This window comes from Fundulus heteroclitus, chromosome 10 (genome assembly GCF_011125445.2).
Source record: "Fundulus heteroclitus isolate FHET01 chromosome 10, MU-UCD_Fhet_4.1, whole genome shotgun sequence".
NCBI classification, from domain to species: Eukaryota; Metazoa; Chordata; class Actinopteri; order Cyprinodontiformes; family Fundulidae; genus Fundulus; species Fundulus heteroclitus.
Window position 1 is genome coordinate 20243703 of NC_046370.1, and position 15997 is coordinate 20259699.

The 15997-nt window shown below is 38.2% G+C and overlaps 1 protein-coding gene across 1 annotated transcript; it reads right to left on the reverse strand.

The window, feature by feature from the left end:
* Positions 1-69: 69 nt before the first annotated feature.
* Positions 70-11599, reverse strand: LOC105939481 (gastrula zinc finger protein XlCGF57.1). The gene is made up of 2 exons (XM_012881682.3): positions 11290-11599; positions 70-1817 (listed from the first exon to the last, which is right to left on the reverse strand). Exons 1-2 carry the CDS (start codon positions 11408-11410, stop codon positions 367-369), a joined length of 1572 nt encoding a protein of 523 aa, XP_012737136.2. The 5' UTR covers positions 11411-11599; the 3' UTR covers positions 70-366.
* Positions 11600-15997: the final 4398 nt, after the last annotated feature.

The window sequence follows — 15997 nt, forward strand, 5'->3', positions numbered from 1 at the left end:
CACTTATATGGGGGTTTGCACTTATGTAGTAAGTTACTGCTCATTATATGCATCACCCCCCCTTCCCCCCCCCAATACTACTCTACCTACTAAACATAATTTTTTAAACTACTCAACATAATATGTCACTTCTTAAGAGTCTATTAGATAACTTTTCAGTTAATTTTCCATAAATCTTTAGGATGTATTGGTTTCAAGATGATGTGTGGTTGGTCTCATTTCAACCTAGAGCTTAGAATACATGATACCAGAGTAAAGGTAGTGGGAGAGTCCAGTTTAAGAAAAAAGGTAAATTTGAGAGTTCGTTACCCATATTACTAGCCTTGACATTGCATAAAAAAGAAAACAAACAAAAAAACACACCCGTTAACCTAAGTGCAATCTCATGTGTCGATCTAAACTTCCCTGTTGGGTGAATTCCTGCCCACAGACGGCGCAGCCAAACGGTTTTTCCCCTGTGTGCACAATAATGTGTGAATCCAGGTGAGTTTTCCTGGTAAATCGTTTACCGCAAAAGTCACAGCTGTAAGGCTTCTCACCTGTGTGGACTGTCATGTGTGTCTCAAGGTATGTTTTACGGTTAAATCGTTTACCGCAAACTTCACAGCCAAACGGCCTTTCCTCAGTGTGGGACGTCATGTGAGTCCTGAGGTGCGTCTTTCGTTTGTAACTTTTACCACAGATCTCACAGCTGTGCGGTTTCTCGCCGGTGTGCACCGACTCGTGTGCCTTAAGGCTCTTCTTGCAAGTGAACTTTTTCCCACAAAGATCACAGTCAAACAGCCGCTCGCCGGTATGGATTATCATGTGTGTTTTCAGGTTATGCTGGAACCTTGATCTTTTCCCACAAATGTCACAAACATAAGGCTTCTCCCCCGTGTGGATTCTCATGTGCGTCTTCAGATTGTGCTGATGCTTGAATCTTTTACCGCAGACATCGCAGCAGAATGGCATCTCTCCGGTGTGGACTCTCATGTGTTTCTTCACGTCATGCTGGTGCTTAAACCTTTTACCACATACGTCACAACCAAACGGCTGCTCTCCTGTGTGCACCCTGATGTGAGACGTAAGGCTGAAATGATCTCTGAATGTTTTGCCGCACATGTCGCAGCTGAAGTTTTTCTTGCCTGTGTGGACTTTGGTCTGTGAATCCGCCTTTTGCTTCACTTCAGAGCATTTCTGAATAACTGTACAGTCGGAAGAACTTTTTTCAGTGTTGCGTCTCATGTGTCTCTTGAGAGACTGCTCGTCCAGAAACTGCTTACCACACTCAGAGCAGCTGAAGGCCTTTTTGGCAGCATCACTGTTCATCCCTGACTCTGCAAATTGGCTTCCCTTCCATCTATTTTCAGTTACTCCCAAAGATCCCTGCCAATTATTACAACCATGATCACCATCATCTTCACTGCCTTCGGTTTTAGAGGAATCTGCAACACTTCTGTGTTTACCAGTTTTGAAATTATTTGGATCCGACTTCCAGATAAGTTCAAGTCGTCCCAAGTCCTCGCCATCAGTTTCTGTTTTAATCCATTTAAATGAGCTGCTGGTTGGACGCTCTGCCTCTGTAGTGTCAGTTTGGCTCTGATCAAGCTGTGAGGACTCTTCACAGGGTTCCTCTTCATCATCTTCACTCTTTACAATAACATTGATTGGGAATTTGGTAAATTTAGTTTCCTCTTCTCCAAGGAGCTTGTCTCCTTCCTGACATATCCAAAGTTCCTCTTCTTCCTCCTTTATGTAGAAAGGCACTGGGTCCTGCTGGCCCAGCTTTAGACTCAAAGAAACCTTGTCTTTCATCCCCCAAAGACGCGGATCTTCTGAAATTAACACAAAAACACAGAAACACATCAAATATAGGTGACTTTACATGTGTTCAATCTGATTATTGCATGTATTTAAGCAAGGGCATAACCATCCTCTCAGAAGTGAGGGTATATACTGGGTGATTTATCATCCTCTCTCACCTCTCCAGTGGCTAACGTACCACATAATCACCAGCAACAGTGCTGGTGATTATGTGCTGGTTTCTTCTCTCCCTGCTTCTGCTCTTTCTATTGTGGCAATAAAGGTTTAGTTTAAATGTGTGGAAAGCAGCAATCCACTTTCTACACAGAAATAAAAGAGGTTTGTGTTTATTCTAGCCACGAACTACACTGCAAACAGGAAACTAAAAGAAGGTAAAATCCTCTTGAAATTAGTGTATTTTTCATTGGTTTGAGCTGGTAAATCAGACTATTTGCCAATGGAATAAGATTTTTGCACTTAAAATGAGAACAATTCATTTTAGGGGTAGAAATTCTCATTCCATTGGCAAATAGTGTTATATAGCTGCTGAAATCAAGGAAAATATACATATTTTAAGAAAATTTTACTTTTAGTTCTCTTTTTGCAGTGTAACTAGCAAGGGATGCAACGCAGAGGTAACAATAGTATTCTTGTTAACTATAGCTTACCATGATATACTGGCATGTATTAACGAGTCATCATTTAGCATTATCTGCAACAGCATTACTCAAATTACACGGTTTATTTGGGAAAAACTGTCCAAAGTTCTCTGCCTTTGCTGGCTCTGGCTGGTTTGCTGAACATCCTGACACACACACACAACGTCTGAGATCCACAGAGTTCTCTTATGGTGTGTTTAAAGACGGCTCGGAAAAACATGTTACCACATGTGAATAACGAATTAAACAGTTGTAGTGGCTGAAAGTGTGTGCGTGTGTTATGGTCGAATACAGACTATGACTAATACTTTTAGAAATTTTAGAACAAATTACTGCAATACACAATCTTCTTCTGGACTTCCATAAAACAGGGTAACCCCATTAAACTTAAATCCAAATTCAGATGAAACTGTGCTGAAGAGTCTCTTGTTGGCAGTCTGCATGTTTATTTAAATAAACTGTAATAGATGTTTAAAACCCTTAGGTCTCAGATCAAGCTTACAGTCAATTTATTTTGTCGTATAAACCGTCCATATTTCACGGGTCTTTTGGAAATGTTCCTCTGAAAGAACTTAAAGCGAAAACAGCCTGAGGAGTGATAACTATTAAAAGCAAATAAAACATTACCAAGTGTAGCTTTTCCTTCCCCTTTTTGTTGTACTTTTTTAAAATCAATTACTGTTATTTATTTATTGCTCTTTTATTAGACATAGATAGCTTTGTCATTTTGTATGCACAAAGTGCGTACAGAACGAAATTTCATTTGCATACAGCTTGAAAAATCACAGTAAATTGCAATAATTTTCAGGATAAAGATGCAGCAGAGATTTATGTGAACAATTGAAATGTAAAACAATGTAACAATGTAAACAACGCATGGGATATAGTGTACTATTCACGGTATCCAGGAGAGTATTATCAGAACCGTGTGATATACGAATGTGGTACAGAGTCCATTTGTGGCTTCAGCATTTCAACAGTTTGAAGCATATGTGCAAATGTGTAAGTGTGCAGTTATGCATCTATTCATCTAACAATTTATTTTTCTTATAAACGGTAAAAGGCTTGTACTTGAACAGCGCGTTATCAAATCCGACGACCCTAAACCATTTTGGGGTTGTCAGACTTTTCCTGCATTACTCGAGCTGAATAAGCACAATGGAAAAGTATGAGTAGGATTTTTATAAGAAACTGCTAAACATCCTCTGAAGCTAGACACACTAGGTTTCGGGGAAAACGATGTTTGAGAAAAGCTTTGTCCAACAATCGGGACCCACCTTTGATTGATTACCACTGCACCTACATGTTATCTACAAACTCAGGTCCCGTCCACACAGAGACGAGATCAGGAGTATCTGCAAAAGTATTTTGTCATTTAGGCTATGCATCCACATCAATGCAGCATTTTGTGAGACCGTAAACAATTATTTTTGTAATCCTTAACATTACTGAGGTGAAGGTGTAGTAGACGGTGGGGGACTTTGTGCTGTTCACAACATTCCAACCTGGTTACACACTCCATAAAATAACATACTTCAGTCACAAAGAGGAAACACACGTCTTCATGCCACTCTATGGTCAGACTTCTATATTACGGTCTTAATATAGATTACGGTCTTAGATTACAGCAGATTACCCCCTATTTGGGGGTCACCACAAGTCATTATAACTCACACACTGACTTGGCAGAGTTTAAATCAGATGCCTTTCCTAACTCAACCAGACTTCAATACCAGGTCCCCCTGAATTAAAGTCAGACCACTACACCACAGAAGAAAGTACTACTGTTTTACTGCCTTAATAGAGGCTTATTTGGGTTCAAGTTGCCATTTCATAAACAATAAAAGCTGCAGTTTAACTGCCCCGAGACACGAGGAAAGGCATACTGCTGAAAATATTGCCTCCTACATCAAAACTGCTGTTGATAAGTTTGGATTTTTTTTTTTCCAAGGTTAAATTGAGGCCGTAGTCAATAAAAGGGAAGCTGATGTGGTAACACCTGACAAGCTGTCATGCCACTTTTCCTATAGTAACTAATTGGGCTGATATACAAGGGGTCAAGACTGTTCAGTTCGCTTTGGGTGTTTTTCTATTACAACTGAATGTGCCACAAATGTTGGCGGTGTCGCTGCTGCAAGGCAGCAATGAGACATAAAGGCGACGTGACGAAATGCTGATGCGACACAATAACAAACCATAGTATGGCTTAGCTAACAAGCTTGCTAGCACCCGAGATAACATATTTTTTATTAAACAAGAGTAGATTGACAAGCAGGGATAACGAGATGACAGGGAAGAGAAACATTGGAGAGAACTGAGAGAACATTGAGCAGATGAAGAAAACCAACATGATGTTGAAGCCATCGATTAATGACGAAAGTATTACCTCCCTGAGACGTGAACCAAGTAAGTTATTGCTAGTTCTAGCTTTCTATGTTGTTATATATACACATGATAAACCGTGCAGTGGGATATCCTGTAATATATATGCTGTGTGTCCAACAGGCTGCTGAGGAAAAGATTCAGCCCTAACTGCTGCATGTGACATCTGAATCTTCCTAATAAAGTTGTGTGATTCTACCATGTCTCCAGTGTTGATTTATGTCAATGATATATAAGAAAAGACTGAAAGCTACACAGATATCTAGAATACAACCTAATAATGTGATTATTTAGGCTAGGTTTTCTTTTTAACAAAAGCCATTATCACTGTTTGCTCATATACAATGTAGTGGTACAGCTATCAACTTTTTGTTTTTCATAGAACTAATTGTTTTCAACTGACTGATTAAAGAGGGCTACTCTTAAAGTACCCCAATAAACGTGCTTTATGAACTGCATAAAAAACATTTATTGCACTCAGTAAAAAGGGTCCATTGCAATTCACACAAGAATAAATGCATGAAATACAACAGGGAAAAGAAAAATATATTAGATATCAAAATTTCAGCACATATTTTCATATCAGTGCAATCCTAATATTGACAATTTAAAATCTTTAAATCAGAGAGGTAATCTGACACTTCTCAGTTTCCACTCAGAATTTTCAAGTAGTTTGATTTAATTTTGTTTTAATAATGTCCTAACATCTATATACACACGTGATTACTAACAGTTATTGAATCATTTAGTGACTGGATCTGATTTAGTGATATAGTTTTCAGTTGAAACCGATGCTCGGATTCTGAGAGTAAATGAAATTTCCTTGTACATTCCTCGCACTCCTTTGTGTAGTGCACACATTGGGCTCCCTGATATGTACCTTTTAGACAGATTTTGGAAAGAACCGTATTGATTAAACATTTAATGAAACTAATGTAATTTGACACAAAAATAATCTGAGAAGTCACATTTTCAGCTCCACAGCATCAACAGGGACAACGTTAAAAACGCAGCAGTAAAGCAGTTGTTGGGGTGACCGTTGCAAAATTAAGGGACAGCTTGGCTCTAAACATTTGTTAGCTGCTAACAATCTCCCTTCAACTGTATGGACACATTTCTCTCTTCCCATATAAAGACATTCTGGTCCATTTTTTCCTTAGCCAGGCTGAACGTAACAAACGCTCCATGATTTCTTCATGCAGAGCCCAGTGCAGCACGTCTTCCTTCTGGATCTCAGTGAGATGAGAAACTGGAGGCCTTCTTCCTCTGGCCTGGGCAGAAGGAGAACATGGAAGGTGATTTAGAAATACATGTAGTAAAAATTAATAAAAATATCTAAAGCTGTAGATAAACTGTGACAAGACAACAGCTGTGTTTATGATGAAATGTTGAGAATTTATGTTATCTGCACAGTTGTTGAACCACACAGTGAGCTGCTTTTCTGTTATGCACAACAGCTTTGTCCTGTGTGCACCTTAATGTTTTCATCTGCCTACTTGCTTAGCCACTGACTCACCTTAATTGTCCAACTGGGGAACGATAAAGGACATTTTTATTTAGTGTTTAAATATTTCTATTCTAAACACCAGCTCACAGTCCTCTCAGGTAGGAAACAATATTTAAATCAGCCATGAGGCGGCCCCTATTGGAACAACAGAACCACCTGCTATCAGTTCATTTCAAAGCATGTATTGTATTAGGGTCCATGTGGTGAAATATTATCACTGCATTGCTTTTGCTTTACTCTAAGCAGAGACAGGAATCCAGTTTGAGAAAATAAAAAGCCTGTACAGAGATTAGCGGCAACAATCTGCATTTTCAACTCCACAGCATCAACAGGGACTAATGTTGAAATCACCTGTTGAAGTGAACAGGATGAAGGAAAACTAGGCAGAGTTTGAATTTTTCTGAAGCTGGATTTTCCCACCTCTGCTAGTAAGGCCACAGTTAAGTTCCCACAACTTCCCCAAGATTAAAAACAGAGCTAGCATGGAGGCTAACCAGCCTCAAGCACTGATCTCTACTTATTCACTGGATTGAAAAACTGAAGTCATGGCCGCCATCTTGCTACTCCATACTTTCACAGAACCCCATAGGATTTGGTTGCCACAACAAGCAGTTTTCTGGCTGTGTGAAAATGTTTCACAGGTATATATATATATATATATATATATATATATATATATATATATATATATATATATATATATAAAAATAAACATACATCCAATATATTTCAGCACATGACTTTCTCAGTACTTGATAGTTTTAGTACATAACAAAAAAGTATATGGCATTTTACATTTTAAAAGTCTTAAGCCCCCCCTGAACATAAGAAAAGAATCATTGTTTGATGCTGTAGCGCACGTATTCCCTAGTTACTGGAGGAAAATAGAGAGGACCAATATGGCGGTTGGTGGCTTCACAGCGACATGTATTATATACCGCCAATGCGCAATCCGGTGAATAAATAGAGATTAGTGGCCTCAAGCTTCTCCAGAACCTGGCTTCTGATTAACTTTTGTTCACACAAACATTAGCTCCCCTACGACGATGACCGGTAACATATAATTTTTAGAGTAAAATAAACACTTACCGTCATTCAGGAATCCCACACCACGGTGGCCGAGTCGGGGCCTCTCTCCCTCCCATTGCTCGTCGGTTAGCTCCCATATATTGAGTCCATTTGATTAAACTACTTCCATTTCTTCTACTTCGCGTCAAACTCTGATTATGGCTAGTATAAGTGTGCAAATATAGGCTACACATAATATAGGATATATACATCTCGTATCCTTTATATTGTTTTATATACTAAAAAAACGTAATTCTGAAGGTACGGCGGTTTTTATTTTGCAGTTATCAAATGGTGGTGTGCAATGATCCATTACATGTAGCGGAGAGAGCCTGTATAATTAAATCAGGGACAGCTTTGGCAACCAGCTTAAACATCTTTGAGTTACTAAAATTGCTGTATTCAAGATAGAAATCATTGTATGACAGGATATGGCCTGTATTATCAACTTAGTGAATTGGAGACCAAATGCCCTTATTCAAACAATTCGCTGTAAAATAATGACCCATTTCAAAAAGTAACATATCTATTATTTCATACAATTATTGTTATACAGAACTTTCCAATATAACAGAACATGTTTGTGGATAATTTGACTGGGAGTAGTTGAATCATGAAGTCACACCTAAAAAAGAACTCAATACCATCTAATCTAAAATGTTCCCTGGGAATATGATGCGTCTTTCTTCTCCAAATGTAATCAAAATTCACCTGATAATTTTTTTCGATGGCTCTGTTCGATAAAGTCAAGGATTGCCCATGTCTGCGTTACATTTCTCAGATTCAAGCGGGCCAAAAAAAGAAGCAAAACGAGGGTGAACATCAGTCAAGCTTTTGAGCGTTGGCGCTGACTTGAGCAAGTAACAGGGGCTCAGCAGCCATGCAGAGGTTGCCTATTTCTTTCTGGACAGCTAAGTTAAACGTTTGCTAATGCTAACCATTATGCTAATGCTACTGAACCCGGACCTACCATAATTGATACAACCACAAATTCTGCTCTCTACCAGAAAATCCTACAGGAGAACTTCTGGTTTCTAGTTCATTACCTTAAGCTCAATGACACTTGGGTTAAAGCTGTTTTAGATACATTCTTTCCCTCGATCAATGAATAATCATTTGAAAAGAGCCTTTTGTATTTACCCAGGTTATCTCTCACTGGTATTAAAAATTACTTGATGATTGAAGCAGCGACTAAAAAGCAAAGCCAGCACGATACTGTCAAGCTGAGATCTGGCTTGAAGAAACAGTAAACAACTAAAGCAACGGGAATTGGAGGAAGTTCAGTGGAATATTTCAGGGGTGAGTTAAAAAAAAAAACAGGAAAAAAATATAAAACTAAAAAATAGACCAGCTTGAACGAAAATTAACTCAAGGTATTAATGTAAGATGGAGTAGCTCATATTACCCAATCAATTGCCTGCAGGAGCAGATGTAGCCTGTCACAGCGTGTCTCTCTGACCCAGAGGTCACACAGCTCAAAGCATTCCTTCACCTCATGGATCAACAGGGGGATCTCTAGGTAGTTCTCAAACTATACTGGGAGAGAGGGTGTCAAGTGTAACTCTCTTCTCTCCACTCATTAAAGGATTAATAAGGTCCACAGAAACCTCTGCTTTTGATAAACACCCATGTTCAGAAATCTCAAAAGGATGGGAGGTTGAGAAGGCCTATAAAATGACGCAGAAAACTAAACTTAATTGTAGCTTCTTTGGACTCCAGGTTTCACAAACTTGAATCTTTACATGCAAATGGAAACCCAAAAACGGGCTCTCCAAGAAAACAAGAGAGTGACATAGACGGTTACGAGCTACGTCAGACTCAGGTCTCCAACATTATGAAAGCTGGACTACCTCCTCCTTAGATTCGTCCCCATCAGGGATGTGTGATAATACAGCAAAAAAAAAAACACAAAAAACAAAACAAAGAAACAATTCCTCAATTTGTTTTAAAAAAATTAAGTGTTTGTTGTAGCAGCATTTCATTTTCAAATAATTGGTGATTACCTTTATACTGCAAAAGCAGAGGCCTCTTCAAGTTAATTCAATCCTTAGTAAACATAACATACGGTCAAGTTAGAAAAAAAGTACACCCCCTTTAAATCTAAGGGTTTTGCCTATACCATGGGTCTGCAACCTGCAGAGTGGCTCTTTGGACCTTCCACACTGGCTCTTAATAACTCTAGCTAAAGATTATAAAGTACCAAGAGTTTTAAAGAAAAAAATAGATGTAACAAATGGAGGTTTTAGCTGTTTTTTTATGAATTAAGTGGTATTAAATTTCCACAGCTGAATTACAAAAAGAAGCAGCAACTGTTCTTTTGATCCGTTTTTCTTGTCAGTAGAAGAGAACATATCCATGCTCATTTCCGTAAAGTTTTTTTCTTCATTTTAAAACCTCAAAAAAGTAAATAGTGATCCTTTAAAAATTACAATATATTTTCGCAAATAGATATCAAAAATTAGAAGTAGCCTTTTCCCAAAAGATCGTGTAATATCTGTGGCTTGAAACACATTTTAACCAGGCTGAAGGCAAAAATGGCCCTCTGGATTGAAAAGGTTGCAGACCCCTGGCCTATACCAAGTTTTTTTATATATATTTTTTCTTTCAGTCTTTCTTCATCCTTGTTTAATAAAGCATTTGTATGGTAAAAAAAAAAACTGGTGTGTGTTAGTGTACATGTGATGTTAGATTTAAAGGGGCCTATTCACATACTATGATTTTACAGTTTTCTATGCCAGTAGCTCAATCTAGTTGCAAACAAAGGTTTTGCGACTAAACGATTCCGCCCTATTAACTTATATTTAAAATAAAGCCAACGGGCTTAATCTATCTGTGTTTTTCACTTTGTTTTAGCTCTATTTGTTAGTAAACAAAAGGCTTTGTGTTTATTTGCCATGGCCATGTGACCAGCAGTACGATATTATGCATGCTAGCAGTGAACAAGTCAAAGACCGGTGGTGCAGATAGAAAGGTTAAGTAACCCTAACCCTGTAGATAACCAACCAAGCTGCTAAAATTAAACTTAAATCCATGTTTTCTTATCTGAAACTGGGTCAATTTAAAATGGATTAATCATTCTGGTGATTCTAACAATCTGTGGTTGAAAAATGCTCTGAGAATAGTGGAGGGGCTGTGTCTGACAGAGCTGTGGCCATTTATATATAGAAACTGGTTAGTTAAAGAGCAGGAACCATCATCCATGATCACCACTTTAAATTAAGCTGCTTTGAAATAGTTCTGCAACAAAAGATGACTTCAAAACAATGACTAGAAAGAGACCCTAACAGCGTAAAAATATTATTTTAATAATGATGAACTGCTGAACCACATGTTATGTAAAATGTGGACAGAGCTGACAATGTGTGTGTAAGCAAGGGCACCCCAAAAAAAAATTGACACATGGAAGGTTTGGTCTCTTCAAAACCTAATTCAGATCTGATGAGATAGCTAACAATGGAGATCATAAAGTGACTATTTATTTGTTGATTTCCTCAGAGGTACTTGATCATTTTGTGCATCTTGAACTCTCGTGTAGTTTTGCAGTCTTTTCTCAGCAGTGAGTGATTCTAGGGCTCTTTGACGACACAATTTACAGCTAGATACTGCGCCCTTTTTAACCTTCTACGAACAGTTTATGCCTTAAAGAAAAGACATTTTATTTATGACGTTCCTCCATTTTTGCAGTCCGTTTCGGCTAGATTTTTATAACCGTAAACCGGCTAAATATCCGAGACCCTCCGAATTATGATGAATACAAACCGATTAGGATGTAATAGCATTTGGGATGAAGAAACAACTCGGTTGTAGACGCATTGTGTTTCATCTGCTGCAGCCTGAGAGGGGAGAGCTACAGCTAGCTAACAGCTAGAAATCAGAGCTTCTTCTTACCGGCTGTTTGCTTTCTACCGACATCCTGCGGCGGACGGACGCCGAGCTGTTTCATCTGCACGCCGTCTTCTAAAGGCAGACTTTCAGATCTGTTCTGATGAACATATTCCACTTCCTTCATCGTGTGTGTGGGTTTTATTGTTCTAACTGACGCTGAACTCGGCAAACTGGGCCTCCTCCGAACACAGAACCGAGTCAATCCCTACAATAGCCGCAAACATTTCAGCCAGATGAAATCTTTACATTGACTGTATGGACCTAATATACACGCTAACGCCCACCTAGTCCCTTTAAATAACTTGTAAATAAATATTTCTTAACGGTCCGTTTGTTTTGAACAGGCACCTGCGTAGACGCCTTTATACCCCGTCACTATAGTAACAATTTTCTGCACGGTCTCTCTAAAGACCATCATTTTATTTTTGGGGGGTTTAAGCCTCTTGTATTTACATATAAATGATGTGTCTATACTTAATGGGTTTTAACAAGGTAGAAGCCCCGCGCTTCTACCTTTCATGGAGTAACACGTCATCCTGTCCGCCATATTGGGAGGGTAAACAGCACCAGAGCGGCCTATTAACAGATTTGTAAAATGTTCGCACTCATATTTTTAAAACAAATTTCTTTCAAACTAAGAAAAAAACCAAAAGGATTGCTCAGGAAGGCTCAAGAGAAAAACAATTAAATAAATAATCTCTTGTGGGTCTACATACTACCCTTGTTATTACCTTTTCCTTGAATGATGTTGTTGTTGTTTTTTGTTATAGATTGCAGTTTTCCATTCTTCTTGCTGTTTAAATCTCTGCCTGTTTTTAAATGATGCGAGCATTGGAATCAGAAGTCAAATTCGTTGTTTGCACCCAGAAACTTCGCGAATAAAGTTGGTTCTAATTCTGAGTCTGGTTATTTTTGTCTGCATTATTAATATTTAGCAATTTTGAAAGCTGGGTTTTTTTGTATGTTAAAACATTTTAAGAATTTAGAATACACTTTAATGCAATACTAAACTTGTGTTATTGGGTTTTCTTCCTGGACTGCCTTGTATGTGGCTCTACTTGTCTCCCCATTAACTCCGACCAGCTTTCCTGCCACAGCTAAAGAAAAAGACCCCATCAGCATGATGCTGCCATCACTATGTTTACAGTATTTGTGGACACGGTGTGTTCAGGTTGATCCAGTTTAGCCTTTGTGTCCTGGTCCTTTCACTTCACTCTTATGCATTACTTTGTTTTGGTCTATTAGATACAATTTCTATAAAAATAGCCAAATCAGATTAAACCTTACCAGTTTGAGGTCATAGGATTACTAAAATGTAATTCGATTTGCTAAATGTCAGCTTTATTAACGAATGTAATCATACGTTTACATTCTCTAAGATCACTGTAGTTTCAGAAGATTTAGACAAAAGACAGATGAGGGTGTCATTCTGACAGGTTAATTTCCAAATTTTTTTAGTAAGTAGCAGACAGATCTGTGGCCGTATATTTAAGGTAACCCCTCAAAGATGCTGCTTCCTTGAGTGGTGTCATGGCAATATCAAATCAGCCAAAACATCAGAAAGAGAATTGTGGACCTTCACAAACCTGGTACTTGTGCACAATATCCAGATGTCTGGAAGTATGTGGTTAATCTGTTCAGGTAAGTATAAACACCATGGGAACTTCCAGCCATCATGGTGTTCAGGATAGAGACGGGTTCTGTGTCCCAGAGGTTAAGATGCTTCAATGCAAAATGTGAGAATGACGCCCAAGAACAGAAGGAAAAGACAGTGAGAAGATACTGGCTGAAACTAGTTACAAACTATCCACAGTGAAATTAGTTCTTTACTGACATGGGTTGAAAGGCCATTCTGAAACAAGAAGCCATTACTCTAAGAGCAACACCAAAAGAAAGATTTTAGTCCACTGAGCAAATTTAGGGTCAAAGACTTTCATTTTCAGATACATGTCCTGTGGTCTGATGAAACTATAATGGAAGTGTTTGGCAATAATCTAGACATTAAATTTTGGAGGGAAGAGGGTGAAGCTTGTGAGTCTGAGAGCACCATTCCGACTGTGAGATAAGGGGGCGGCAACATCATGTCGTATGGGTGTTTTGTTGCAGGATGTTCGGGTGCGCTTCACATGAGGAAATAACATTGTGTGGAAACATTGAAGCATTGAAGCAAGTAAGTGAATCATGTGGAAATATCAAAGCAACATGTCAAGAGGCAGGAAATTACAGCTTTGGCACAAACGTCTCTTTCAAACAGACAGAGACCGAAATCGTACCACCAGATTAGTTACAAAGTAGCTCAAGGACAACTAAGTCAATGTTTTGGAAGGGGTCATCACAAAGCTTTGATCTCATCCCATAGAAAATTTGCCAGAGTTGAAAAGGTGTGAAAAGGGAGACTACAAAGCAAACCTCGTTACACCAGTTCTGTCAGGAGATTTGGGGCAAAAATCAGGCAATCTGCAGTTAGAAGCCCAAAAAGGATAACCAATGTTTTTGATGCAAATTTCATTGTTCTGGCATTTAGCAAATAGAAATCATTTTGGTAAACTGACCTAAAGAAATAAAACTTTAGTCGGAATTAATATCAGACATTTAGGAAAAATTAAAATATGTTCTCCTATGCAGTGTATGCATGTATTAATTCAGATTTTCATGAATTATTCACCAAGTTAAATCTTAATATATTTGTGTAAATGACCATGATCTCCCTAATAAACATCTTTTGAGAATAATATACTGTTGCCTGCTGCATGGCTCATTATTGTCATATTAACGTTTGTCCTTTAAGAAGGATTTAAACCAGTTGAGTGCTGTACCAGAAAGGTCAACCCAGTTCTCCAGGCACACTAACAGAATGGAATGATCAACAGTGTCAAATGTCCCCTGAAGAATCGGGATATAAACTTCAGAATATCCCCTGAAGATTAAATTCTGATTCAGAAAGTCCCTTTTATTTGTATCTAATTAATCTGATTAACCTGTCATGATCAGTGCTACATGCAATCCTTTAACATACGATTAAATCAGTCATTACGATGTCTCCTGGTGCTGGTGATCTGGGAAGGTAGGGGGAAGTTGACCAACTGCTCTATGTGTGTTGATCCTTCATCTACTCAACTTCTGTAACTCTTTCTGGACATCTTTAGTCCTTAGAGCAGGAGTCTAAATAATGCTTGTTTAGAGTCACAAATGTTACGTGACCCTTTGAAGGAAGACAGCTTAGCTGCTGTAAACACTGTGTTGTCATCTCTAAAGAACCACAAGTTTAATTATATTTCTATAACTTGATATAAAGAAAGCCAGAAATCCTTCCCCAAAAACGGATGGAGTTTTTTTTCCTACTGGATGTTGCTATTTGTGGAAAATTATGTGAAAAACAAAGAAAAAACACATAGTCCTATATAGAAATGAGAATATTATTAAAAAGTTCCTTTATTTCAGTAACTCAATTCACTAAATGAAGTACATTATATAAATTAACTACACAGGTTGATGTTTTCAAGCATTAATTTCTGCTCACTATGATAGGTTTCCACTAACAGTTCATGAAAACCTAAGGTTCAAAATTTAAATATTTTTATCACATGAAAATATACAGAATTGCAGGCGTTATAACACATGTGTAATGCCTGCTACAAGGTTATTATTTTTAACATGTACCACTAATTTGACAAACAAGCCTTGCAGAAAGGAATATTCTAATTTATTGAATATGACTGCAGGTTCCAGACGAATGGTATGAAAATAGATCTAAAAGATGTCTCAGTTACTTTTAGTGTTACTTTTTAATTAAGGAAAACAGATTGAATTATTCCATGAAAGAACTCAAAACTATTAAAACCCACATTTGTTATTTCAACTGTATTTGAATACATTTGTTGATTTATCAAATTTAGCCAAAGGTATTAAGAACCATTGTGGAAGGACGAAGGACTAGAGCCATTAGCCGCTCCGAAGACACAGATTGCAGACCTCTGCCTGACAGTTGTTCACACTTTCTTGACGTCTTCTTCTGAAACCACATTTGAGAACTACTTATAATTTCAATGTTCTGTTCTTTGGGCATGTTTATCACTTCAGAGTTTGGACATGGTGCTCCATCTTGCTGGAAAACACACATATCATCACTAAACTGTTCTGGGATTGTTGGAAGAAGTTGGTCTTGGAGGATGGTCTGGTCCCATTCTTTATCCATAGCGGTGTTCTTTGGCACACTTGGAACAATGTCCGCTCCTTTGGAGAAGCATCCCCACACAGTTTGGATCACGATTATTTTATGCACCATACAAAAAAATCATGATAGCACTCTCATTTTCTTCTCCATATTTCTCAGTCAGATGCATTCATCAGAAGAAATAGCTTGGCAGCAGCCTTTTGCGGGTGGCGAATACCTGCAGTGAGGTGAATATTTGCTCAGAGGCCAGAACAGCTGCCAGCTGGAGTTTGTGACACTGGCCTAGTCCACATGTAGCTGGGTTTAAAAAAAACACAAAAAAACCCCGAATATCTCTCCTACACTGTTTTTAAAAAATAATTCCATACACACGGGCGTTGTTTTTTTTTTTTTTAAGTTTTCATCCACACCATCCCGCAGAAATACGCCACTGAGCATTTTTTTGATACACGACAGACGCATATAGGGGGCAGTATACCGCAAAACTAAAACTTATGTCAGCGAATCAGAATCCTTCAAAAACCCGTTGATTGTTCC

Coding starts and splice junctions, on each gene's coding strand:
- LOC105939481 (XM_012881682.3), bottom strand. CDS start 11,410: ATGAAGGAAGTGGAATATGTTCATCAGAACAGATCTGAAAGTCTGCCT. Junction 1,818..11,289: donor CGGTAGAAAGCAAACAGCCG/GTAAGAAGAAGC, acceptor TGTTAATTTCAG/AAGATCCGCGTCTTTGGGGG.